The sequence below is a fragment of the Cottoperca gobio genome, chromosome 9, assembly GCF_900634415.1.
Source record: "Cottoperca gobio chromosome 9, fCotGob3.1, whole genome shotgun sequence".
NCBI lineage: Eukaryota > Metazoa > Chordata > Actinopteri > Perciformes > Bovichtidae > Cottoperca > Cottoperca gobio.
Window position 1 is genome coordinate 14,850,660 of NC_041363.1, and position 27,413 is coordinate 14,878,072.

Sequence of the window (27,413 nt, forward strand, 5' to 3'; positions counted from 1 at the left end):
CAATCAAACTAACAGAGACCATGAGAAAGAGGGAGAAACAGAAGACAGATGCTCGAGCTCCTTATGCAACACTAAAACCCAGCCCACATAGACGCTCAGAATTTGCATCCTGACAACTGTGCATCACTTCTTTCCAATGTATCAAATGCCGAGCATATTTCTCATATGTCATTCTCATAAGTGCTATTTTCTTGTTATTCACCATTGCAGCCTGCAGAACTGTGCTTCAACGCTGAGATTATGTAAATCTTGTCACTGGGGACTAGGACCTCACATTCTTCTGGATCGGTCATGGAGGAAGAACGCACTCCCTCTGTGGGAGATAAAGCAGCCAGCCAAGTCAAACTGGTCCCAGGGTGGGACTAAACACTAGCACCAAAACCCGCCCAAAACCACCCACCTTGAGACTTCTTGACAGAATAGAAGAGACTTTCTGACGTTAGAATCTCTGTGACTACGCTCTGCATGCCATCATAGTTTTTGTTGATGTGCTTCAAAGGACATTTTCAATAAGGGTTGACATAAATTTGACAATTTGGGAAATAAGATCATTCACGAGCCACTCTCATATCTGTTTGTCATCTTTAGTGTAAACTGCCATTCATAAATGTGAAGCTTAAAACAGCAGCAGATTGGATTAGTTTTGCATTAAGATTTCATGCAGGGGGAAACAGCTAATCTGTCTCTGTACAATGTTAATTGAGAGGCAGTTGTATGTGGAGGTAAAATAAAGAAACATTTTAAGGGGCTAGAAGGCTTCCTGTTATTATGCTAAACTAAGCTAAGCTCACTTGGCTCTATCTTCATATTTATAACACAGATAACATATATGATAGTGGTATCGATTTAACTCTTGGAAAGAAAGCAAATGAGAAAATTTCTTTCCCATAATGTTAAAAATGTTTATTTTATGAAGTGGCCACTCACCTGTTGGATGGGAGAAGAAGTCTGTGGCATGGTTCCGCTCACTTGGTAGATACATTGCCCGTAGGCTGGTCAGGCAAGGGGCTGCCCACGTCACAAGTGCCTGGGACACTGGTATTGTCAGACCGGACAAGCATGCCTCCCTCTTAGGTATGGCAGGAAGTACTGGAGTGCTGGAGTGCTGGAGTGCTAGGTGCACAGCCCCGTAGGTCCAGCACATTGATGTGCTCCGTACGGTCCTGAGCAGACCACTGCCCACAAGCTGTCCTGTTCTGCCACACCGCATCCCATCCAGAGAGGCTGGCATCCTTGGTAACAGTCTCTCGACGGAAAGGAACAGAGCCCATGGCCACGTCTCTTGACAGATACGTACTCTCCCTCCTTGGGGATAGAGCAAAGAGGTACTGATGTTACACCCTGATCTTCTTGTGTCTGTGTCACTTGACTTCCAAATGGAGGCCGTTTAGCCATCTCTGCAGGGGGCACAGAGACAATCGGCCCAAGGGAACGAGGCTGAGGCAGCTGTCAATTTGCCCAAGAGGCGGAGAAACAGAATGTAGGGAAAGGACCTGCCTCCTTGAAAGACGGGAACATTTTGGAGGATGTCGCCCATGCGTTGAGCTGACGGACAGGCCCTCATACTGACTGTGTCCAGAGCTACACCAATAAAGGCGCACAAATCAGTCTAAATACGGCAGAATCTTCATGCCCTGAGGCTGCAGGGGCAAGAGGCTGCCGAGACGTACCTGATGGACACCGGTGGGGAGAGAGAGAGTCCAAATGGCAGCACCTGGAAGGCAAAATTAAGAAACTGGGTCCGAACGATGAACACACAGTTCCCTCGTCGTAGCCTCGGGAGGGCGAGTAACCCGCCACTCCGACCAATGTGATCGCAAGGCTACAAACGACGAACTTAGAGTAATTAGTAATATTTTGTGTAGCTCAAGCTAATGCTCTGCGACTAATAGCCTGCGTCTAGCGAGAAGATGCAATAGGGCTGATCTGAGCTGATAGGGGTCATCCAAGGTCACGCGTGACTTTGTTGATATAAATATTCGACCTACACATGCGCGAGATGGAAGATATTCAGTGTTAAGCACTGCCTCTGGCGGTCAGTAAGGATGGAAAAGAACCCCATTTGTCTGACTCCGGAGTTGTATCAACACACCATGTGATGCTTCCTGCTGATTTATTCTTAAACTCCATTTTATATAAATAATGTGTAAACCTGGCCCTGAATCTGGCAGGAGTGAAGGGGTAGTGTTTGCGTGTGTCCCATGCAGTTATGTCAACAGAGCAATCATTCATGTAGAGGAGAGTATACACTCAGAGGGATTAGCTCCGCCGGCAGGTGATGATGGACATGCCTTTTAGGGAACGAGTGAGGGATGAAAATAGGGAGAGGGAGGGACAGATGGGTGGAAAAGAAGGACTGGAGCAGAGGAATCAATAAAACCATTTTGAAATGTATTTTTATACATGCAGGTTTGAGATGAGAAGGCAAGGGGAAAAAATAAAATAATGAATGAAGAATGAAAAAAGCTTTGTTGTACAGTATGTATCCGCTCCATTGTCACCCAGTCTGGGCAGAGAGCCACGGCAGAACAGTCCATTAGTCCGCGAGAGAAGGAACTTCTTAATTGCCTCTTCTCTCTTCCTATTTTGCCCTCCTTCCATCTAACTCTCCCTTTCTCCCTCCCTTTCGTTGCCTTAAAGGACAGGTACAGGAAACACTCATTCATTAACAACCTGGAGCTCGTTAGCTTCAATAAAGCACTCTTCACAAAATGTGCAGTTCCACCTCTGAGGGCAACTCTGAGTGTGTTTCTGCGAAGGCTAGAGGTGAGGAGGGCTAAAGGGTAAGGCAGGGCCAGAGGAGGGGGGTGTGTTGGTGTGTTGACCTGGGGTCCTCCAGCAACAGAGGGGATTGGCAGTGAAAGAGACCTTAACAACATTAAAACTCAATGAACCATGTCACCTACAAACAACCCTGGGATTGGTCACAGATATTTCACCTTTCAGCAATTGTTCACATACTGCTATCATTAATGTATTGGAGGAATGTCTTAATGATCCACAGAGGTTGCATTTTCATTTTTGAGAGCATATGAGTGCTTGAAACACTGAAAACAACATTTTAAAGAACCTGTATGCACCCAGAGACCGTTGACTTAAATTACAATTATAAATAAAATAAAAACAGATTTTGCTTTTTGACTGCCACATTATAATATTCACTGCAAACATGGGCAACACCTGCATCCGTCTTTGCCTTTGCTCTGCGTTCTCATCAAGCAACAGACTGAAAATGTCAAGCCCAGTTAGAAAAGTTAAAAGCATGACAGACAACATCTTGCCACCCAGCTTTCCAAACACACCCCATCATTTGTGAGATGTCAGCATGTTTCTTTGCACTAGTTGGACAGCACTCAGCAGAATAGTGTGTCTTTATTGACTTTAAAAGATAATGACATGCCTACTGCCTACTGCCTTCCACTAACCGCTGAACCAGGGTCAGTGAGTTCGACAGCCTCCTTTAGGTTCAGGTTCAGATTGTGACTTGGGAAAACTGATCCTGTATTTGTAATTTGGAACAACAGAAAGAGCACAGCTGAATATTTCCAAAAAAATAGTGTTCATCTACATCGTAAAATAATGTTGCAATATAAGGTTTAGTTGTAGGTTCATCTAAGTGCTTTAGTTGCATGTTAGCACAGTAGTGAGTGTAAAACTTTCTCTTACAACCCTCAAGTATGAAAACAAATAGCTGCCACCCATGCAGTTGACAAGGTGCTCTCCCTCTCTCACCATCGGTGCAGCAAGCTCAAGGCCACATGCCCTTTTTCATTACTCCGAACAGGCCAGCTGTATTGTAACTACAACCAATTTCCTTGCAGTCTATAAAGCTGTCAATCAAAATCATACAGAACAGGGAGTGGAGGTAGGGGGTGCAGGGGCGGAGCTGGGTGGGCTGTTGGGGAGGGCTGCAAGGCTCGAGACCAGATGTCAGAGTTTTACACTGCAGGACACAACAGAGAGAGGGAGGGAGGGGGGATCATGTTTACCTGTAGCTATGCTTAATAGGGAATCAAATTAATATTTTGACTTGCGTGGATGTTTGTAGTGTCTGGCTCACAAAAGCAGCAAGAAACCCATTTCTTTAAATCAGAAATCAAAGGAATGTTTTGATATTTTTGTGAAATACGCTTATTCACTTTTGTGCTTACTTATATGAGAAGATAGTATGGTAAATATGAATACATTACTGGCAGAGAGATGAGAGTGAAAAAGTGTATTTTTCCAACATGTGGTACTATTCCATTAAGTACAAAACCCTTTTGAAACAATCAACTCAGACCAAAGCAATCATTTTAAGTTTCCATTTATTAAAGTTATGAACAAAGAGACAAATAAGTTATAATATTTTTATTTGTTAGAATTCTATCAGTGTTTGAACATTAATATTTAGAGAGCTAGTACAATTTTCTACTTTCATGGCTAGCCTTTGACAAACCCATAGAAACAGCTGTCTCTCTCCTAGGATCGGAACATAATACTGAAGGGGAGGTGTCGATGTCGTCTCACAAGACAGTTAGCAGTGAAAGTGTGCACCTTAAGGTTTTTTTCTGTTATGGTATATCATTACATATAAACTCTTTAAAAATATACTTCTGTCAAATACCTTGACAACTACTATGTACACTACAAAAATAAATTTTCATATAAATAAATTATATGGCATACATTTATCTTTGTAACTGAAAACAGCATACATCCACGCCAACCGAGACCAAAATGGCAGTCTGGAAGAACCACTGATTTTTTTTTTCCTTTTAAAATCCTCTAAGAGCTATGATGAGACCTGTAGTGTAAAATGTTATATACTCTTTTTTCCTATTTAACATTAGTAAGCACTTTATACAGATCAAACTCCATTAATGTAAAAACATTAAACTGTAATAGTGTTTTTTTTCAATAGACATAAAAATCCCTGCATTTGTTATCCACTGGCATCACGACAATAATGAAAGAAAAAAACAACATATTTTATATTACAAAAATATAAATATCGCAATTAAACGTTCAAAACAAAAACAAACAAAAAAACATCAAAAAATGAATAAAATAGTTGCCAGCTATGATTCTCTCCGCTACTGCCAATGTGACATTGGGAGAAAACAAAACGAAAAACAAACAGAACAACCTATTTCATGCAAGCAGCTGACGTAACATGGTGGACAGAAGGAGGAAAAACTGCAAAGACTTCTGGGAAGAGCTGCACGTGTTCAACAGGAAGTGAGAGTGTAAAAACTTGGAGGCAAACTGAGGTGTGGAGGGGGTGAGTAACGGGGTCAAAGGGGCCAAGTCTGGAACTGAGGTGGGGGGGGGGGGGGGGAGTTACAGATATCCATGCTGACATAGACACACATGCAGATATAAACTAGCCATTGCTGGTAGAGAGAGGGGCTGGCACTGTAAACTTTGACCCCTGAGGCTCTGGGCTGTGCCATTTGGCAGTTGAGAGGGGACGTCCAATTAGTGTCATGGCATTATGTTGTGGAATTTTATTAGCTGAGGTCAGTAGGGACGGCTGAGGCCAGATTCGGGCCAGTTGTCTTTACTATCACTATAGGAGAGCTGAGACAGAATGAGAGTGAGAGTGATAGGATGGACCAACACACACATATAAATGTTTATACACACGTGTACATTGAGACACACATAGAGCACATTGTCAGGCCATGTAGCGCTTATCCCTTAGCAGGCTGCGTGGTCTAGCTTATTGGTTGGACAGAAAAGAGAAAGAGCTACGTGAGGCAAGATATTGCTGTGAATGAAGTTTAAATGCAGTCAAGTGCCATGTTAAATTGGGTTGTACAGTATACAGTCTGAGCTTTAGCTTATCCACTAGACACAGAGTTAGTGCCCCGTGTTGACCCTGTTCCAGAATCAGTAATGTGAATGCCCCTGTAATGGCAGAGAGAGTTTCTGAGGTTGGTTTACTGCTTGTATGTCAGTATACAAGACAGAACCTGCTTTGAGCCTGCTAGGGTTAAACAATACACAACCTATTACAGTAAAATATGACCAGAGAGCAGCCTAACAGACAGTGATACAAAGCTGAGAGCAGAAACAGGTTCCAATGCAGAGGCGATAACTAAAAGAATAAAACAATACAAAAAAACAGCTTTTAAAATTTCTTCATATCTGCTCGTCTTAAATAGCACGCATAGCGTGTCAAGTTAAACAGTAATTGTTTCATAACTACCACAGGTTTGTGATAAAAAATGTATAGTTTAACATGCGTACCTTTATACAATAATAAACACACACACGCACATATACGCACACACACACATATATACCATAGCCCTGTTTGATAATTATAACAATTTCCCTCATGTATTAAATGAGTGTAAATGTTAGTCTGTTCTGAGGATGTATCTGATGTATAAGCCAGAAGATAATGGGGCTGTTTCACTTCATACAGACCTACACACAACTACTACATGCACACGTACACACACACATCACTTCTTTTGTTTAAAGAGGCATTTGCATAGTTATAAATGTAAATTCTTAAAAAAAATATTTTGAGCAGCAACAGTGAATGCTGACAGGTACTTTTGTCTAGATGAAGCTTCCTAATGGCACAGATCCACAGATGAGTGAGCAGTAATCCGATATCTATTTCTATCTCTCATACACACACACACGCGCACACACACACACACACACACACACACACACACACACACACACACACACACACAACACACACACGGCAGCCCCAGTCTGTTAACATGAGCAGTTGTACAGCTCCTAAAATTATAGCTACTTTTTGTTCATATTTACATATGTATACAACTTTTAAATATAGATAGAAATATCTAAGAAAATAGTCCACTGGGTTACAGTAAGAATGAGCACCATGACGGCAACACTGGCGAGTTTCTCGCTGCTTAGGGCCGGGGGTGAGCCGGGCTGGGCTATGCTGGGCTGGGCTTTACTGCGCCAGCTGAGTCAGCTGCTTAGTAATAAGGAGTCCATCTTTGGCCGTTGTACTTCCATTCTCCACAACTGGAAACAAAAAGGAGATTGTATTGTCAGTACTTTATGATGAAACAAACTTTTGTAAAAAGGACAGTTGAACGACGTATGGATCTACTGAAGTAGTAAAAAGCTTCACCTCAGCTTGCCCGTCGGCCACTGTTGCTCTCAGCTGCCTCAAACTCCAAATCTTGAAGCTCCATGGCCTCCACGTTGACTCCCCTGGACCCTGTGTGGGTGTCCAGTGGCACATGTGGGTCCTGGAAGGCAGGCTCCGGCCCTGATGGGCAGTAACTGTCTGTTGCAGTGTATCCTGGGTAAGAGGAAGCGGCGGGGCCCTGGTTGGACAAGGTAGCTGGGTGGACGGCGACAGTGACGGAGGCTGACGCTGTTACCGTGGTGATGGGTTGGCAATACGGGGTGGTGTTGGGGTGGTGGTGCGGGAGGTGGTGATTAGGCTGTGGGTTGTGGGAAGAGCGGGCCCTGTGGCCTGCTGAGTGTTCTCTATGGCCGTGTGAGCCATGATGGCCCCCAGCCTCAGTAGCAGTTTCAAAAGCGTCCATGCGCGGGCGGGCTGGGGGCGGGGCCTGCCAGTGCAGCTGGCTCTTGGGGTCCCTGTTGCTGTGACGCTGAGTAGCCCCGAGCTGGGGCCCAGAATCACAACCCTGAGAGGACTGTTAAGCAAAACAACAAGATATTTATTTCTATGATGTGACAAACAATTAGAGAACCATACATGCAACACAATGGGGGATATTTTCTTACCAAAGACACAGTATAAGTCGGAGGGTCTGTCTGTCTGGCTGACCGCCTATGCCCTGATCCTGCTCTCCTTTCCTCCTCTGTCCTGGCTGCTCTGCCCCTGCTGGTCCGGAGGTGGTACTGCTGCTCCTCTGCTCGAGTTTGTCCTCTGTGTGAGGGCAGGTTGTAGTTCTGCAGCTCCTGGCTGATACCGGACACTGTGGTGTTAGAGCTGTACTCTGAGTCCGACGAGTCTGAAGCTGCACCAGAGGTGGTGGCCGCGGTGGTGTTGTGAGGACGGACTGAGAAGTGGACCACGTGAGGAGGGGTCTCTGAGGGCGGGGTGGGTAACTGGCTACGACCATCGACTGGAGACACCTGAGAGGTGAGAATAGAGAAAGAGTGAGCATTCTTACTTTTGAATGCAAGATAAGTCACTTTCTTTAGTGAACTTAGATTACACTTTTTTGGAGTTGTGTTTATTTTGGATCTTACCTCTGGATAGGGCCCAAAGTATGACAGTAATACTGGAAGAAGGACCAATCCATTGAGTACTCCAAGAACTGTGAGGATGGCCAACACTGCAAAGAAATACCTGCAACAAACAAAAGGCATACACAAAGTTTGTTGAACATAAGAAATACACTTTGATCTCAAGAATAATTGAACTAAAATGTATGGATGAAACATCAACACAACTTCAAAAATGTGTGATATTCCTAGGCCAACACAGACAGACAAGAAAAGCAGGCGAAGAAACAAAGAAAATACCTGTGCAAACCACAGAGGTTTAGACTTGGGGAGACATGTGCAAGATCAACCATTACACACGCCCGAAATAATACTTCCACAAAGACACCCGGCCACTCCCCAAACACACACACATATATAAACCCCCCCCACAGACAGGCAGGCATGCACTGTGGTTTTGAGGAGCAAAACAGAAATGTACCTTGTGTGTTTCTAAGTCTTGCCAAAGAGGGTTAGTCTTAAAGAAGCCGCAGAGAAAGAGAAAGGGTAAGCATAATTAGCCAGAGCTGGTTAATTCAAAGGCACGGGAGGAAAGAAAAAAAAAGGGGGGGGGGGGGGGGGGGGTTATTAGGGGCGAGGGTACTCTCTCTTGGGTGTGTGGTGTATAAGCAAACATGGAGAAAACAAAGCAGTGAGGAATGTGAAGGGAGAGGAGAGGGGGGTGAGGGGAACTTTGGGGGGTGGGGGGGGCACAAGAGGACAGGGGCCTCTCTCTCCTCTTTGGCTGTAAAAAAGAGAGGGAGAAGCAAACAAATGAAGTGAAGGGTATAGAATTTAAACAATTTAGTCTAGGAAGAAGAGAAGGGGACCCTTAGAGTGCCACCCCTGCCTGGTCTCTCTTCCTCTCTTTTATTTCTTTCTCTCTCTTCTCTGCCTCGCTTCTCTTTCCCTTCTTTCCAGCTAAGCCCCTGTGAAATTCCCGGCCACTCCACAATCCCCTCCGTCTAATTAAATCTCCAATGTATCAGGTAAGACCCCCCAATCTCCACTCTAAATCCCCCTCTCTCTCTCTCTCTCTCTCTCTCTCTCTCTCTCTCTCTCTCTCTCTCTCTCTCTCACCAATCCAGCTCCCTTCATTAGGGAAGGCTTTCCTCCTCACTTGATTCTCCACTGAAGGCTCTCAGGTATAAGGGACACACTGATGAACCATGAAGCCCCTCGCCTAACTCTTGACTATGCCATTTATGTGTGTGTATGTGTGTGTGTGTGTGTGTGTGTGTGTGTGTGTGTGTGTGTGTGTGTGTGTGTGTGTGTGTGGTGGGGGGGTTAAGGTTTAAGTGGGCTAACTGAGGTGTAGATGCGATGGTATGCTATGCAGCTGGGACTCAAACTAAACGCACATTCAGAACTACACTGTGTGTGTTCATATCAATGTGTGTGTGTGTGTGTGTGTGTGTGTGTGTGTGTGTGTGTGTGTGTGTGGGTGTGCGTGTGTGTGTGTGCGTGTGTGTGTGTGTGTGCAGGAAGGAAGGCATTGTACAGAGGAGCCACAAATGAGGAGAGCTGATACTTGTCTACTCTGCATGGGTGGCCTCACCTTCACAATTCTGGTACACTGAGCCAGACAGGATGGAAACTTACTAAATATGCGAAATGCCTTAATTAATTAATTTGACAGTGATGGTATGGACACACACTTCCACCGTAGTAAAACACTTTTTATCTTGTATGCCTAAATGATATGAAATGAATAACATCTAGCCTGTGGTGTTTTATACGAGTGTTGATATACTGTATGTTGCCTTGCATTCTCACAGTTTCATAGCACTGGCATCTAAATCTCTCGCTCATTTTCTCAGTTTAATGTCAGGGTGTAACAGACAGAATCAAAATCAGAGCAGAGCCAGATCTAGCCTGCAGACAGATGTTTGAACATGGTGAAACACTTCCCATGTGGAGCTTGCAATGATGAGACCAGCTAGAGTCATTTTTATTCAATGTTGTTCCAGGTACACAGACCCTGAGGACAGAGCTGCATGCTGTGAGTGGTAGTGTTCTCAATACAATATACAATTATGCATAAGTACATCAAGATCTTTTCTTGCAATGCAAACAAATGCTTCTTAAACATGATATAGAAGAATGTTTTTTTTAAGAAAGTGGCTACTTGTTAAGGACGGTCTGTGAAATCTGACCGTCCTTGGCGGTTATTTCTTGCATCATCTGATTCAAACTCCACCTTCTGGCATTGACAGAAAGCCCTCCAATGGCAGGGAACTTGCGTCCAAGTTCATGCTCAACAACATTTGAGAACATGCCAAAATCAATTTCCAACTTGGAATCCTTCTTAGTAAATGGGCATAAAAGCAAGTACCTATGATCTGACCTTTGACTTGGTCTTTGGTAAAGCTCTAACCACACACATTCAGAATAATGTATTTAAAGCCAACCCACCCATCGTTCCTTCTTTTACTATATTAGATTATCAGAACTGTTTTTTTAAGTGGAACTGAAATAACTTTGTCACCACTACCGTTAGCATATCCATACGCACCAGAATGGGTAAACGCCATGTCACCGTTGGATACACGTATATGCAAACATATCTACACATGCACGCGTGCAGCCCACACACAAGAGTGAGTGTTTAGAGTAAAAACATTCACAGGGCTGATGAGGAAAGCCAGGGAAACATTTATTTCGGCACAGGCAGAAGAATACGAGCCTGGCCTGTTGTTATTGCATTGTCTTGGGGGCGCTGCTTTGTTTGCTCAGACAACAGCAGAACCTTTAAATGGGGGCCCGGGACTGAGCCAGAAACCAGAGCACACCATTGGAAGTGAGGACAGAAGGTCTATAGGCCTCCCTGTGTTTGTGTGTGTATGCGTGTCTGTGTGTGTCTCTCGGAGTGTGTATCTGTGTGTGCTCTCACTGGCAGGCACACCATCATTGACCCCCATGATTATAAGGTCAGGGAGCAGGTTGGTGTGTGTGTGAATGTATGAGGGGGACTATGTGCAATTGTGTGGGTGTGCAGGCATGAGCGCAGGCCTGTGCACATGACAGAGTTTGCGTGCTTGCAGATCACATGGACTTCAGTGCTCCCTTTTCTTAAAGGAGCAGGTCAACCAAATTATACAGCTACCTCAGTTACTTTAAATTATTCAGTGAGCTCACTGGAAACTTCTCATAATCCTCCAGGTTTCAGAATGTACAGAATCATTCATTTTCTGATGCTTACAAGAGCACCTACAAAAGGAGCCACCGAGGCAGAGCCCCCACAGTGTGTCGGTTTTAATTTCCACTTCTCCTGTCTTTTTCACAACTGCCCTTTTAGCCCCCCACCCCGTAACTCCTTCCCATGCTTATAAATGTCTAGTGAGGGCAGTTAAACTAGCTGAAGGAGATTACAAAAGCCAGAGGACTTTCCTGCTCTCTCTCTCTCTCCCCCCCTCACTCTTTTTTACTTTGTTTGCCTCTGAATCTCCATCTGCTCTCTCCTAGCCCCCCTCCTCCTACTTCTCCTGACCTTCAACTCTTCATCCATCCCCTGGTTTCCCCTAAAAACTCAGGCATGAGAGACACTAAGGGGGAGAGGAGGAGGATGAAAGAAAAGGCACAAGGGGAGAGGAGGGTGGAGAAAGATAAAGGCTTTGTTTATGAAGTTTCATGGAGAGCAAGCCCCCAGAAATCGTCAAAAAAAGCAGGTATGTCACTGGTAGCTGGAAAAGGGATGAGGTTTACAGAAATGGAATATGAAAGGGAGATGCGGGTGGAAGACGAGAAAGAGATTGAGGGAGGGAGCGGAGGAAGAAAGCAAAGAGCCTTCATGCATGATTGGTGGCTCAGGTAGATTCCTGTGTGACATACAGGTTGAGGCATGGTCTCAACGGTCTACTAACGCCACATAGGCACCATACGATAACCTTTGTACGTGCTTATGTATTCGGCTAAATGAATGAATCATTTTCTCACAAGGTTTGATTTTTGCACTCACCTGACGATAAAGTCGAACTCAGACCCAGCAAGCATTAGGACACCTAATAAGGTGGAAAAGGCTCCATCGAGCACTGGAGCAAACATGTGCTCCAATGCCAGCACTGCCCGCTTGTGACGATCCCCTATGGCTGTCAGGAATGCCTACAATACACAGAAAAACTGAATTTATGTCTCGTTCTCGTGGGGATTACTGTTTTCAAAACCATTCAAGAAAAACACCTTACATTTTGTTATTATTGACATAGTGTGGACTTAAAATCATTTACATTTTTTGATTGTTTGTTTTATTATGTGTATGCCTACCAGGGCCACATGGACGGTGAACTCCACTCCAATACCCACAGAGGCGATGAGAATCACCACAGGGACAGCACTCAGCTTGATACCCATCAGCCCCATGAAGCCAAACAGCTCCACCGTCATGAGGGAAAGCACCAACACCTGAAGGGTAAAGGAGGAGCTTCTGTTAGAAAGGTAGGTGGTGGATAAATATAAATAAAGTGATTTCAGGACAGGGCATAAAAAGCTAGATTCAGTGTGAAGAGGCCACATGCAGATTTTACAATTGTTTAAGGAAAAATACTCATATTTCTTACAAGAATTTGATCTGTATAAACCAATCTTTGCAAGCATTGTATATTCCAGAACATCTTCAGGAAATTCAAATGGTTTTCTGAAGGTTTTTCATTTGATAAGTCTATTAACCCTTCCCGGTAAGTCCAAAAGATAACAAAAATCCTTTCTATCCAAAGTGGTAAGAAAATCCCAATCAATCTATTAGTATATATTATAATACACTAATCCCAGGAGACAAAGCTGAAAAATATATGCATGACCATAAAGAGAAACAATCTTTGACATTATTGTTTTATAATAAACAAACTATTATTCATTGCATGTGCTGTGTAAATGTACAGTTGCACTGGACTGTATACAAAACAGAGAGGGGGCAATAAAACACCAGGATGATTTGTGTGCGAGTATCTCTATCTCATATAGGTGTTAAGTAGTAACCATACATATGGGATAAATGTGTGTGTCTGTGTGTGTTGGTGTGAGTGTGTGGAGGCTTCAGTGCAAAGGGGGACAGGAGCTGGGAGTAAATGCCATTATCAGCTGACAGGCGTCAGGTTACATGGGGCCCAAATCCTTTGAAGAGGGTAGGAAAGGGAGCTGTGTGTATGTGTATGTGTGCATATACAGTGAGCCAGCACAGAGTATGTGCATGTGTGTCCAGGAGGGGGTGTTTGTGTGTCTGGCTCTGTTTACACTTTAGACTCAGTGCATCTTCAGTGATCTGATCACAAGTGGACGGATATATTGAGAACATATTTGGTCCTGATCCCATACAAACTATCAGGGAATTAGATTTGTAACTAGTCTCTACTACTTTAGTCTTTTAAGATCTTAAGTACTCAGGCAAAGGTTTTTCAAGTACAGTTTTTCCCCAGAGAAAATGGACATGAAGCAAAACCAGATCACAAGTGATCACTCCAGATGCGGCTGAGAACTATTCTGATGCCAAAGTGGGAAAAGCAATCAATATCAAATGGATTAGAAACATCTGTGTGAATCACAACACAAGACACACGGTTCAAAACAGGCCTGTCCATGTGGTTAAGATGGATTTCAGGGCAAATAGCTAAGAGGGTTTAAAAAGGGCTTAAGGTTGAGGGGTTGACGTTGTAGGGCTGGTGGTGGTCTGGTCCTGGACAGAGCAAGTGGTTAAACTTGACGCCTCTCCATAACATGTCTTTTGATCTTGCTAGTAAAGCCTGAAGGATGGACATGAGGTCCCCTCCTCCCCTGTTTAAGGGCTCGGGTGGCCTGGCCACTGCCTGTCGTAAAATACACCCCACCAGAGAGAAAAACCAGAGAGCTCTGTGTATGTGTTTCTGTGTGAATTATGTACCTGCGTGTTTACACGTTCAAACTGTATATGCGCAAGTATATGTACATGTCTGTGTGTGTGCTCAAAGTGTGTGTCTGTGTGCCTGTGTACATGAAAATCCTTGGAAACTTCTCTTGTCAGAGGAGCGGGATAGTAGGAGTGCGGAGGATGGAAATAAAACCTAACTTTTTATAGGTTTGGAGTGGGAGCAAGTTGACTGAGCAACTTTGAGTCCTCTCCCCATTTATTTCAGCAATGGTGTCGGGGAGTGTTAGACTAGACTAAACAGACGGGCCCTAACAAAACAGCACAAGATAAACACTGGTGACTGGGGCTACAATAACACACAGCAGCCCTTTCTCCTTTTTGACTCTGTCCTCTCTGAGTTTCCTTCTGGACCACACATAAAAACCAGGAAATAAAGGGTGGAGAACAGGAAAAACGATTTTTTAATAACTGAAAGTTTTCTGTCTTTCTATGTTAAGAAGTAAGCCTGAGTAACATAATCCAAATCAGCAAAATATTACGCTTATCAAAAGTAGGTAACAAAGAGTGAGAAGGTACATGTGTATTTTTCTGAACACCTGCTGGATATGTCTGTTTCTCTGGCCGTTGTGTCTAATGTTTAGTTCAACACTCACTATGATGCCGGCAGTCCACGGGTTGAGCAGGAAGAGGGCACAGACCAGAAAGGTACAGGCGAGCACGACACTGATGGACAGCAGGAGCCAGTGGCGCAGACTAACATACTGTTCCCAGAACAGGAAAGGGTAGCCGTTAGGGTATGAGGGTAGGCCTTGTCGGCTGTAGTTGTTGCAGATAGCCCGCACGCTCTCGATGGCCTCCACAAACTGCGGTGTCTCGCGGAGCCCGTTGAGGTAGAAGGGGAACTGTGCGTATTCGATGGGCTCAGCAGCTGGGACTGGATGGCGAGACAATGAGAGGAAGGTCAATCGGTTGGAAGTAAAAAAAGAACAGAACTTGATATTTACAGAGCTGCAATCACTACATGGTTTTTATTAAACGCCATACAGAAATTGAGGATGATTTTGTATTTGGAAGCAGAGGCCACACAGCCATGCAAGATGATGAAATTTCAATTCAGAGAAACAGATTAGTGAGGAACATTATGGAAGTGATCAGATAAATCAACAATGACAATGATGACATCTACAGATGATATTTGTCTATTCTTATTAACTAGCATTAGGTTCTGATCCTTTCGTATATCTGCAAAAATCATTTTAAACTCTTCAGCCAAACCACCAATATAAATGCTTTCTCTCCCTAATCCAACCTTGTTCCAAGAGCAGCTACATCTGTGGACGAGGGTGTGTGTGTGTGTGTGTGTGTGTGTGTGTGTGTGTGTGTGTGTGTGTGTGTGTGTGTGTGTGTGTAAGCAGGGGTGGGCGGAGCAGCGTGTAACAGAGCTCCATTGACTCAAACCCAGCCAGTCTGTGGTCCAGCCTGGCTAATGAGGGCCTATCAGTTCCAGACACAGCAAAGTGTCAGAGCTAACGTTGATTCACGATAATTACAATGCCAGAATCGCCGCCATTACCACACCCTAAACTTAGTGCTGCCACATAAAGCATAATACAGATGCATAAACATGCATACCTGCCTGTCACTCTGCAATGAAGTCATATTTGGTGCTGTCAAAAGACTGTGTTCATTCAGATTTTTGCTTGCAGTGTAATTAACAACAAATTGCTGCATATGGCAGATCGAAGGATTTACTCCTAAACTCCATATCTAACTACCTACCTATCTTTTGTCTTATAAAAATACATGTTTGTGGACTGTCTAGTGTTGGTGCGAGTGTGTATTTTCCATAGTGCCTGCAGGGTCAGACAGGAGCAGTTCCCATTATAATCTCAACTATAAATTTCCATTAGGACACAAGTTGGCTATTGGCCAACACAGATCTGCTCCGGGGGGTTCCCACACAGCCAAGCACTTCACGCTGCTTATCCAATCATACCCCCCCTCCTCCCCCATGAAGGACTTCCTACTTGTTATCCAATTGTGCTTCCCACCCAAACCAAGTCTCTCCTTGTGATCCAATCATTTTCCTCCCCCGTGGAGCACTTCCTGACTTGTACCAAATCACAGGCCAGAATCAAACAACAACATGACTGTACTTTATGTATACTTTATTTGAGTTACAGTCTGTGCGTGTGGTAGGGAAATGAAAACAGGGTGTGTGTAGTGTTTGGGGTCACTGAGTTTTAATAATATGTATGTGTGTGTGTGTGTGTGTGTGTGTGTGTGTGTGTGTGTGTGTGTGTGTGTGTGTGTGCATGTGTGTGTGTGTGTGTGTGTGTGTGTGTGTGTGTGTGTGTGTGTGTGTGCGTGTGCGTGTGTAATGCTAGGGCCCCATGGTAGCCAGGATTATAGCATTCACCACAGGCACCATAAGAAGAACCACAGTGAGCTGTGTCTTGGTCCTCAGCCTTGCAACCTGAGCTCACACATACACAAACGCACACACACACCGCAGTGGTACAGTTAAGTCTACTACCTTACTTAAAGCTAAGAGTCAGACGAGGAGCAATAACTCAAACCACAAGAGGTAAACACTGCTCACATGTAGCAGCTGCTTTATGGAACCTAAGAAAAGCTACAGCCGAGACAAATGACCCCTACAAAAAATTGGCTTAAGATTTCAGTAAATGCAATTTGCTCTACAGTTATGAATTTTATCATTTTAAATAAGCTTCATTTATTGGAGCAAACATTATAATTGACATTTCCTTCCTTGGGTCGAAGCAAACATTTCATCACACAATAAGGCTTCCTGTTTTTAATTCTTGCAGACATGCTGACTTACTGCTGAGGCGTGTCTCGGGCATGGAGTCTGTGCGGTCATGAAGCCACTCAGGAGGGTGTGGGCGAATGTTGGCCTGCGAAGCTGCGTACGCTACAGGATCATTGCTGACCCAGGCTGTTAGGTAGATGTAGAAAGGCCCGGGGTTGATGATCCCATCTGCATCCACAAGCCTCTGACGAGTCAGCTACAAAACCCAGAAGGATGAATTAATGATGGTACTCAATAAAGTTCTGTTCTGTTGTATTCTGATAAAATATTCAGACAGATACTTGCATGCATCTGAATTAAATTAGGTCCTTCACATTTACATTGGACTAAGCCAAATGGAAAAAGTACAATTAAGGTCAAAATATTAGGTGGAGCTTGCATAGGAAATCATATTGCGGTCGTTAAGTATACATTGGACACGAAAAGATATTGTGAAAATAGGACATGTTCAACCAAAACATTCTACAGGTGAGCTGACCACAGAAATGCTTACTTATACACATGCATGAGTGCAAGAGAACAGAGCAGCTTTCAAAATAAGAGTCAAATATTAGTCCCCCTCTCTTTCCAACCAAAGAAAAATCAACAAGTCAAACACTGGTCGCCTTTCTGAAAATTCCCATACTTCTCATCACTGCTTCCCAGAATTATCATGCCACATTAAAACATGGAAAATGTTGAATCGGCTTCTCCCTTTACATACAGAAGATATTGACTGGCCAACCTCAGGCCAAATGTCCTGACCACTGAATACATTTCTGAAGGAAGCCTAGCAGCACTTTTCTGTCAAGAAGCAGCTGCAGAAGATGAATTTACTTCCATGTCTTAATTCTAATAGCGGGAAATGTACCACTATATTAATATTTGTTGTATGAGACACAGTCTAATCTGGCATTCTGATTCAGTACTGTTGTATGAGTAAAATGGATCAGTGGCAACATTATTAGTGGTTCTATGAATGGCAAGGTCGGTCTAATGGTCTGTTGGCAGGTCGGTCCACCACTTTGGCCCAGACTGAATTGCCATGAAATTGGTACAGATATTAATGGTGCTTAGAGGATGAATCCTATTGACATTGGTGATCCCCTGACTTTTCCTCTAGTGCCACCGTGAAGTTTGACATTTTTGAGGGAATAGCCATGAAATTGGTAGAGACATTCATGTTTCTTAAGGATGAATTGCAATAACTTTGGTGATCTTTCTAACGTCAATATGCCAAACACTTTGGTTTATGACCAAATACATCAGCATGTTAGCCTTGTTAATGTTAGCATTTTGACGTTAATTAATACCAAGTTACTTTATCAAAACTATATCAGACCTAACTCCAGCAATATTCATTTACATGGTAGTCTAGTTAATCTCAGAAACCAGAGCTGGGTGATAAAACATTTGTTACAAAGTCTCTGTTAGCTTGTAGCTAAACTCCTGACAGTCACCCTCTATGAATCAGACCAACCCTATGCTGAGTGTTTCGGTCTGGTTGCAGATTGTACCCTAGCTGTTTCAGTCGGTGTCATTTGCTGTGACGGCTGTGGTAGTAGGAAGACAAGAATGTCTGTCTTGCTCAGGGGCCATTATTTTCGCCCTCCCATGTGGAACCAGAGGAGTGTAGCATAGCATTGCTACCTCCTGAGAGGTAAAACCATTAGTGCACACCGCTCTGCCACTCTCCCTTCCAGGAACCATAAATCCCTCCTTCACCTAGGCTGGGAAAGTTTTGGGGTTAAAACTGGACTCAAGGGGTTAGGTGGATAAAGAAAGGAGTAGGATTTTTTTTTGTGATGGGGGGGTGGGAAGAAGAAATTGCTTGAGTTAGGCTAGCGTAACAATAAAGAAATTGGCTGGAGTCCCTGAGCGCGTCTGTGTGCAGTTAACCTGGTTGTTAACACTGAAGGAAATGCCACCCAGCAAATGGAGTAGAGCTATAAAAATAACAAAACATCTGTACAAATGTTGCTCACACTTGCTTCTCCTGACCCCTACGGGTACCTAGAATGCCCGGCGCCACAGACAAACCCTGCCCTGAAAAGAAAAGAGCTCTTGATAGCGTTAGCATGGCCTTCCTGAGCACTTTCAAACTTTCCACCTCCTCCATCTCTCCATACTGGCCTCCTTCTGTATCCAAGGCTTTGTATTTCTATTGCCTTATTTTCAAACCACCAACCCATCCACACACACACATGCGCGCACACACACATGCGCGTACACACACACACACACACACACACACACACACACACACACACACACACACACACACACACACACACACAACCAGCTACCATATGACTCTCAGGCAAGGCCATAAGGAACGAATGGTCGCCCAGCACAGAGGGAAATGTTAGCAGCAGCAGATCAAAGCCAGAACACCTCTGCACAGATCCATGGAGTGGCATATCAAAATAAAACATCTCGCTTTGCAATTTGCTAGGGTTGGAAAAGATCTGGTCCTCATTTTAAGACACAAAAAACAGCTACTGCTGTAAGTGCACGCACAACAGATAAAAGCAGAACACACACTCAAAACATACAAACTCACACAGAGCTGCCTCAAAGAAACCACGTGTTTCTGCTCCCCTCATTGAAAGAGGACACAGCAGTTGAGCACAGAGGGAGGAAAAGGGAGGGAGGAAGGGACAGAGAGAGAGAGAGAGAGCAAGAGTGGTAGTGCAAGTACGACTTAGTGAGGGAGAGTTGGAGAAAGAGAGGGGCAAGAAAGAGAGCCAGATTCCAGAGGATCTGGATTGAATTTAACAGCGGGATACGCAACAACTGTATGTCTTCAAGCTGTCACGGGAAGCTCAGGCAGCTCTGCTGGCGGCCCCCACGCCTCACAGCAAATACACTTCCCTCACAGGCACAGGAAGTGATGTCACAGGGCCTCACACCAGGCCTGCCTCTGCTTCCTGCCAGCTAGTGGAGAGGATGGGGAAAGTAGTGTGCTGCTGCAATGTAGCTCAATGGCGAAGAGAAAAAGCCAAAAACAAACAGCTAAGAGTAGAGTGGTGAAAAGCTTTCTGTAGACAGGCTAGACTTGAACACAGATGTGCACACAAATCATAAATAAACACAAGACACAGCTGAGCTATATGTCAAAGTTAATTATCTTTGAGGAAAATGATCTCAGTGTTGATGTTTTGTGTTTGGAGTTTTCAGAAATCCTGGCCAAGAATGTTTTATATTACTCCAGTTTCTTTTCTTCTGTTTGCACGGTTTCATGCCAAACAAATGCAGCCATGCTTATATATATGTTGTTTTTTGGAGGTGGCACTATACTAAAAACAGTGTGTAATGCTCTGTTGAAACTGAGACCTCCTTCTGATACCTAAGCTGCTCACTGGCTTGACTTGTGTCATTGTATTTTTCCACACAAAATGTAATGTGCAGCAGTAAAAATACTGGACACTACAAATGTGTAGCATCTCTTTTGAACGAGGGTATACAGACTACAAAGCCATAGTGTGTAAATGACAGTGTAACAGTTTGTTGTAATATACCACACAATACACTACTATTGTATGATGGTGTGGACTCTTAAATTGAGCAGAGGGAGAAGAAAAACCTTTCCCTTTGCATCTGGCAGGACTTACCTTAATTTATCATTTGTCAAAATATGCAACAAATATGCAAGTATGTTGTAAAATATTATTTTGGTGACAGTGATATCTCACTGTCAAGGCCCTGCATGCATGTACATCACACACGCACACGCACACGCACACACACACACACACACACACGCACATGCACACGCACACAGTAGGAGAAATGGTTTAAATGAAGACTTAATAGGTTTTTCAGAGGCAGGCTGCAGCCCCAGTGAGAGCTTTAAATTCCTGGGGTCGGTAAAGTCATCAAGGAAAAAAGATGAATACAGACACAGGGCGAAAGAAAAAGAGAAAAAATTGGAAAGAGAGAGACCGTTTTAATCCTGGTGTGGCTCTTCTAGCCATAATCACACATAGATCTACATGCACTTTCAAACGGACAAAACACCTTTGACACTGGTGTTAGTGTCTCTCACGTCTATCCTCAGATCCACGTAATACAGTCTGTGTACACTTCCGCATATCTTAACTTTGAATAACTTTTAATCGTGAGAATAACTGACATGGGCTTAAATCCTGAACATACCAGGTTGAAGTTTATGGGTTTGTCCCTGCGTCCTGTCTGCACCAACAGCTTGTACGCCAGGACGCCATCATCAGAGCCATTCCTGTAGCTGTTGGGAGTGATGCGGCCGGCCTCCCAGTCCTTGTCAAACGCCTGCTGGAGACCTGCAGGAAACCACAACAAGACAGATTGGTTAGATGTGGATGTGGATTAAAAGGTTAAATGCCCTGTTATCTTCATTCTTTCTCTCCAACACACTCATAAAGCCGAGTTCAAAAGAAAAACACAACACATAACAACCCAGCACAGTACAAGACAATATAACACAACACTTCAACCTAACCCTAACTCTATAGTAAGCCTGATTGATTTAATATGATACCTCGGCTCCATTCTCAACCACCAAACAAGACTTCAAAAGCCTCAAATCTGCTGCTTTTGATTCAAAGCCATCATTAGGGATTAGATCAGTAACATGTGTCTCCTTTTCTATACTACTCTCTAATCCATATGTGTATTACTCCCCTCCTCTCGGTTCTCCCCAAAGGCCCATGCTGTGGTCCGTCTGTGGGAGATGTTGTTTTGGGTCTCGTTCCTTGACATGTCTGGCTCCAATTTGTCCCACCATTGCAGAGAGAAATATCAGACACAGTTCTGTCTCTCTCACCCACACACTCTCTGTGTGGTTCCCAGTCAGCTCACACACAGATTCACACAATGTGTTTTATCGTTACAGGCTAGTCAGCACTTCCTTGCTGATAATGAACCCATTCCATGATTTGAGTTGACATGTGTAAGATAATATTCTTGTTCAGTGGTACTTTTCAATTCTTAGGAGCTATCAGTGCTGAGTATACAACCAGCAGCCCATCAAAAAGTGAATCCTGACATCATACAAAAATAAAGTGCTTGTTATATGCCAAATCTTTTAGATTTTTGAGTAATAGATGTGAATGAAAAAATACAAAAAAGTAGCAGGAGCAGTCCTAATCTGAGACTTTCTTTACTGCCAAAGGTTGTAACATCCTGTATATTTCCTAAGGCCATGTATAAAACTATGGCCTCCCACTTCCTCCACCTCTATCAACCCCACTTATGGATGACACAAAAGATTTTAATCAGGCTACTGTCAAGTGTCCATTTTGCAATATAACCTACTTCTGAACTCCTGCCCAACATCTTGTTTCAGGCAGATTATGTCAAAACAGAAGAAATGCATGATCTAAAAACCGTTTCATGAGAAAGGAAATTATTCCCATGCCTGAACTCTCTTGAATAATGATGTTAAATGAAGAATTAATAACAAAATCATCTGTGACATCAGTATTGTGGTAAAACTCAAGTGATCTAACATGGACTCAACATACTGCTATATGCGACCCAGAGAAGAAAATAGTTTTTTTTTCTTGGTGTGACTCAATCCACTTTTGGTCTGGTTGGGGTGGTAATTATATATCAAGCTTAATTTTACCTTGCAGCCAGTCCCTTAAGTAGTGAAGCCACATGCGCGGCAGCTGTCCGTTGTCCTCTTTCAGCACGTAGCGAATAGTGTGGAACCTCTGGTGGAGCTGGTGCAACAGAGGCTGTTTCTGGGCGTATTCAGCCCGCTGCGTCACCACATACATGTTGTAGAAGGAGAAGAACTTGAACTGGGCACCGATGAAGTCGTACTCGCTGGTCTCTCTGGGCACGATGTCCGTCAACTCCAGGCCATCCCTCACCTGGGTGGTCCCGTATAGACTGACTCCCAGCAGGCAGAGGAACAGCACAATCACAACCACCTGGAAACAGAAGGCCGAAGATGGAGCTTCATCAATCAAATCACTGCACAGAGCAAAGGCAGGACAGCTTCAGCTTGACCTAATTACTAACTTAAACCATGCTGCATATTTTTGATCTAAGGTGGATGATAGCAACATATTCCAAAGGTTCGAAGGAGGAATTGCTCAGAAAACTCCCCAGAACAAAGAAAGTTTACATTTAAAATAACATAAAGCAAGGCCCTTACTTTAAATTAACTACAACAGTAACATTGCTAAAATATCTCTGACATGGCAAGAAACACAAGCAGTCAGATGATCGTACAGATTGAAAGAAGAAACGAAGACCAAGGGTAAAATGACAATCTAATTTGTATGTTGGTTCAACTCTGACCTACTGCATGCACAGTTTTGTTGCAGCCAAGTTGCTATGATGATAAAATGAGTATTGGATTAAGGTATCAGATGAGTGCATGAAGCAATTTGGCAATATAGAGAAACATCTGACTTTGTCATGAAAAGAAAAACTTTTTTTCTAATAATGTCAAGTACAGGCCTACAGAAGATTTCAGTCCTGGAAGGCTTTGAGACGACTGGCCACCCACTAGACTGAGGCCAGACTGGATGTGTGTGTGTGTGTGTGTGTGTGTGTGTGTGTGTGTGTGTGTGTGTGTGTGTGTGTGTGTGTGTGTGTGTGTGACTCAGATAGGACATGACCACAACCTCCACGCCAGATTTCCTGCTGCTATTCACTCTGGTGACTAACCACTCCTTACAAATTATCACCACAGTGCCTCAGCATAAACACAGTTTTACCCCACACAGAAGCTTTTCCACCTTCTATCTCTACCTCTCTTTTCTACAGAAACATAGAGAAACTGAACTCACCTTGGTGGTCGGCTGCAGAAGGAACGGAGCGTAGTGCCTCTCAGCAAAAGAGGACAGGGTCCAGCGGGAGCAGGGAGCATCGAGGCAGCGCAGGCCCAGCGAGTGTTCTCGGTGCTGAGACAACAGGTCCCGTGTGGAGTTGTTGTTTTCTGGGCCCTGGCCAGTCGATGAGGCTGCATCGGCCTGAGGAACTGAGCTAGCATTTGGAGTCTGGGCAGCCGGAGGAGGTGCAGGATGATGATGGGAGAAGGCGGCAGAGCCTCGAGATCCCCCATTACTTCGGCTCCCACTGTTGTTGTTGTTGAGATTGCCGTGATTGCTGCTGCTGCTCCTGCTACCACTGGCATTGCTGCTGTAATAGTCGTTGTTAGGGTTGCTCCTAGTGGGAGCTGGGTTCATTGGCTGCACAGAGATCTCAGATCTGGGCTCGGCCGTAGTGTAGAAGGCCTGAGTCCGAGGGTCGTACTCTGTCCTGAGCTGCACTGTGGACTGCATGGTGATTTGGGTCTGCTGGGCAAAGCCATGGCTGCTGTAGGAGGGAGGGGGGCTGCTGTAGTTCGGGGGAGGCGTGCGATATGAGGGAGGAGGGGTACGATAGGATGGGGGAGGGCTGTAGGGACTACCGTCTGCCCCATCCAGGTACGCATGAGGCTCGATCTGGATCACACGATTGGCACATGGACTGAAGAGATAAAGACAGTGGAAAAATGTCAGACTATGAACTGAAAGAAAACCCATGAAGGGACTGAACAAGGGTCATTTTAACAGATACATCAGATTTTGTGAAACGGTTTCTAAATTTGAAACTTTCAAGGTTATGGTATTCTTCATTTTTCTACAAAAATATTATTAGTTTTTAAGAATAACAGCATTAAGTTTTTTAAACACCTTTTATCAGCCCCATACTATTATGAATCGTCTATTTCTTTCTGCCAACAGCATGAAGTACAGAGCTGAGACATAACAAGGAAATTTAATAGTGTATGTGCACATCTGTATGATTGCAGCGCCAACAAGCATGCTCAGACTAGTAGGCAGGCAGACTGGTTAACTTTAATAAATACTATGACAGATAAACAGACCGAGCAGCCAGACAGAAACAGACAACTTAAGCAGTAATGTGACTGAGGAGGATTAAGGTGAAGATATCTCAGAGATAATTGCGTATTGAAGTCATTCATCATCAGATCAGAGGAAAATATAAAAGGAAGACATTAATGAACACAAGAGCAATAACCTTCATCATAAATGAAAAAGTATGTGTGCACACACACCTGTAGAAGCAGCAGAAAATGTCGAAACGTCTGTCTTCTCTTCGGTAGAGGTCCATGCTGAGGATGGCGGGGAAGATGAGCAGCACCATGGCAAAGTTAAACACCACCACCACTGCTGCCTGCAAGAAACACAGACAAATATGTTATAGAAAATGTTGCTCAAAGAAATGGATTGGGCTGTTGCTTGATTTTATGTCAGTTGTATACCGTTGACAAGTGATGGAGGAGACAGTGTAGGTAACACACAGTATAGAAAGCTAAGGCCTTCACAAAGGTGGATACATAAGATAAATAAAATCCTTTGGTAAAAAAGTAATGAAGTGCAATGAAAGGTATTTCATATCCCTGCATCTCCATTCATGGATAAGTTTCAAATTACAAAACTAAAACTACGTAGTCTGGCCTCAAAGAATTATTGTGTCGCAACACAAACACTGGGAAGCCTGAAATATACCTTAAAATAACACGATCTAAATAAGCTGCTGTTAAGGCAAAACATCGCCTTTCAACACATTTTAAATTCCTTTCAAGACAAAAAAAGAGTGTGCAAAGAAGCGCGTGTGTGTGTGTGTGTGTGTGTGTGTGTGTGTGTGTGTGTGTGTGTGTGTAATAGAAGCCAGTGCAGTGTTGTGGTTAAGTATTTGAAGGTGGTGCACTGAAGCAGAGGGTGGGGGTTGGGGTTAGGTTGGGGCCCTGCCCAGAGTGCAATCTGGATCTTGCGTAGTTGCCAGACCACTACACACAGACACCCACACACACACACAGACACACAGACACACACATACACACACTCCTGTGTGTGTGCCAGACCACCCAAGGAGCCGGAGGCCCGCGGGGCCTGAGGTGATGAGCAGGCGCTGCGGCTGTACAGACAGCACACACCCCTTACACACTCACGCAAAACAATGCACATACACACACGTATCCACTGCCAGTTTAAAAAACTGTACAGCCTCCTACTTAAACCACACCTTAACACCAACCAGACACACACACACACACATCCTCACCCTCCCTCATTCCTCAGCTCACAACTCAGTCAACAAGAGAGAAATATTGTGAGAGAACAAGAGATATGTAGACTCTGTAAATACAGTAGAACAATGAATTCTCAATTGGCCCACTAAAGTCCAGACAGATACAGTATGACTGCACTCCCAAACACACACACACACACACACACACACACACACACACACACAAACACAAAGTGACCGCTAGCTGACCCCAGAGCGGGGAGATTTATCATCACATCTGTCTTTGGCGCATGAATGTGTGTGTTTCCTTGTTATCCGGACAAGATTCCTGTTTTTTTTGTTCATACTGATGGAAAGAAAGCAAATGAAAGACATAACGGAGGAAAGAGAGAGAGATGAATCCATGGAGGAGTCGACCACAGGAAGTCCTTAATTCTGATAAAGAGACACACACACACTCACACATTCTAACAAACATCTTTACGAGGCAGAGCGATGAGTACCACTGATTGCGGTTGTGACGTATGTGTGTGTGTGTGTGTGTGTGTGTGTGTGTTCCATAATAAAAGATGGGTATCAGCATGATTCTCTGCCCTCCACCAGTCACAAAACCACAAGTGTAAAGTATGCATGCTATGTGCATGTGTGTGTGTGTGTTATTCTTGTGTGTGTGCCTCTCTCCAAGTGTGTGTATTTGTGTGCATAACGAGGCAGCATGGATTAGACCCGTGGGGTAAATGGATCATGTTTGACAGACTTGCTGTACTAAAGCCATCTATCCACACATGCTAATATTGTACTCACTGTGGCGACATCTTGCCTCACTTTGTGTGTGTGTGTGTGTGTGTGTGTGTGTGTGTGTGTGTGTGTGTGTGTGTGTGTGTGTGTGAGAGAGAGAGAGTGATAGAGCGAGAGTAAGAAGGACAAGGGGTAGTGTATACAGTACTTTATTTTACTTAACTGCAAATAATTGCATACATGTAACAAACACTAGTTTTATCTCCCTTTTTCAAAACATGTTGAAGTTGTCTATTGAATGTGTTTGTTTGACCAATATGTTTTATGATGATCGATTTTTAGCTGCTGGTAGCTCACAAACTTTTCAACGTTTTCCCCAGAAGGTGATCGGCGAGTCGGAAAAGAAAGCCTCTGAAAATAGGACTACTAAATTAACTAAACTAACGTGTTAAGAGGCTTGCTTCATACTCTTCTGCGGTCTTGCACCTCAGCGGTGGCAAATCATCTTTGATTTTCCCCAATGCAATATATTGTGCCGGTCCAGGGATCACACTTGGGAGCACTTCTTCTTTGTAAAGGCTACTGCTACCCCCAACCAAGTGAATCTACTTAACACCTACTTTGTATTTACTTTTTCTTATGTTGCAGCAACAAATTATAAGACTGCCTTACACCACACAGTGTTCATTGGCCAAGGAGGCAGAACAAATCAAATGTGGAAAAAGGCACAACACAGTTTAAGAAAAGCCTTGGACATTTAAC

General features: G+C 43.9%; 1 protein-coding gene across 1 annotated transcript in view; it reads right to left on the reverse strand.

The window, feature by feature from the left end:
• Positions 1–4,290: 4,290 nt before the first annotated feature.
• The window catches only part of ptch1 (patched 1), a 48,697-nt gene continuing 25,574 nt past the window's right edge, over positions 4,291–27,413 (reverse strand). The window contains exons 13-24 of the mRNA XM_029439352.1: positions 24,937–25,055; positions 23,663–24,344; positions 22,486–22,795; positions 21,036–21,178; positions 16,911–17,094; positions 14,719–14,999; positions 12,490–12,627; positions 12,185–12,327; positions 8,212–8,311; positions 7,741–8,094; positions 7,115–7,649; positions 4,291–7,005 (exon numbers count right to left, since the gene is read on the reverse strand). Of these exons, the coding sequence (XP_029295212.1) occupies positions 7,116–7,649; positions 7,741–8,094; positions 8,212–8,311; positions 12,185–12,327; positions 12,490–12,627; positions 14,719–14,999; positions 16,911–17,094; positions 21,036–21,178; positions 22,486–22,795; positions 23,663–24,344; positions 24,937–25,055 (2,988 nt within the window). The 3' untranslated portion in view covers positions 4,291–7,005; position 7,115. The remainder of the gene's footprint in view (positions 7,006–7,114; positions 7,650–7,740; positions 8,095–8,211; positions 8,312–12,184; positions 12,328–12,489; positions 12,628–14,718; positions 15,000–16,910; positions 17,095–21,035; positions 21,179–22,485; positions 22,796–23,662; positions 24,345–24,936; positions 25,056–27,413) is intronic.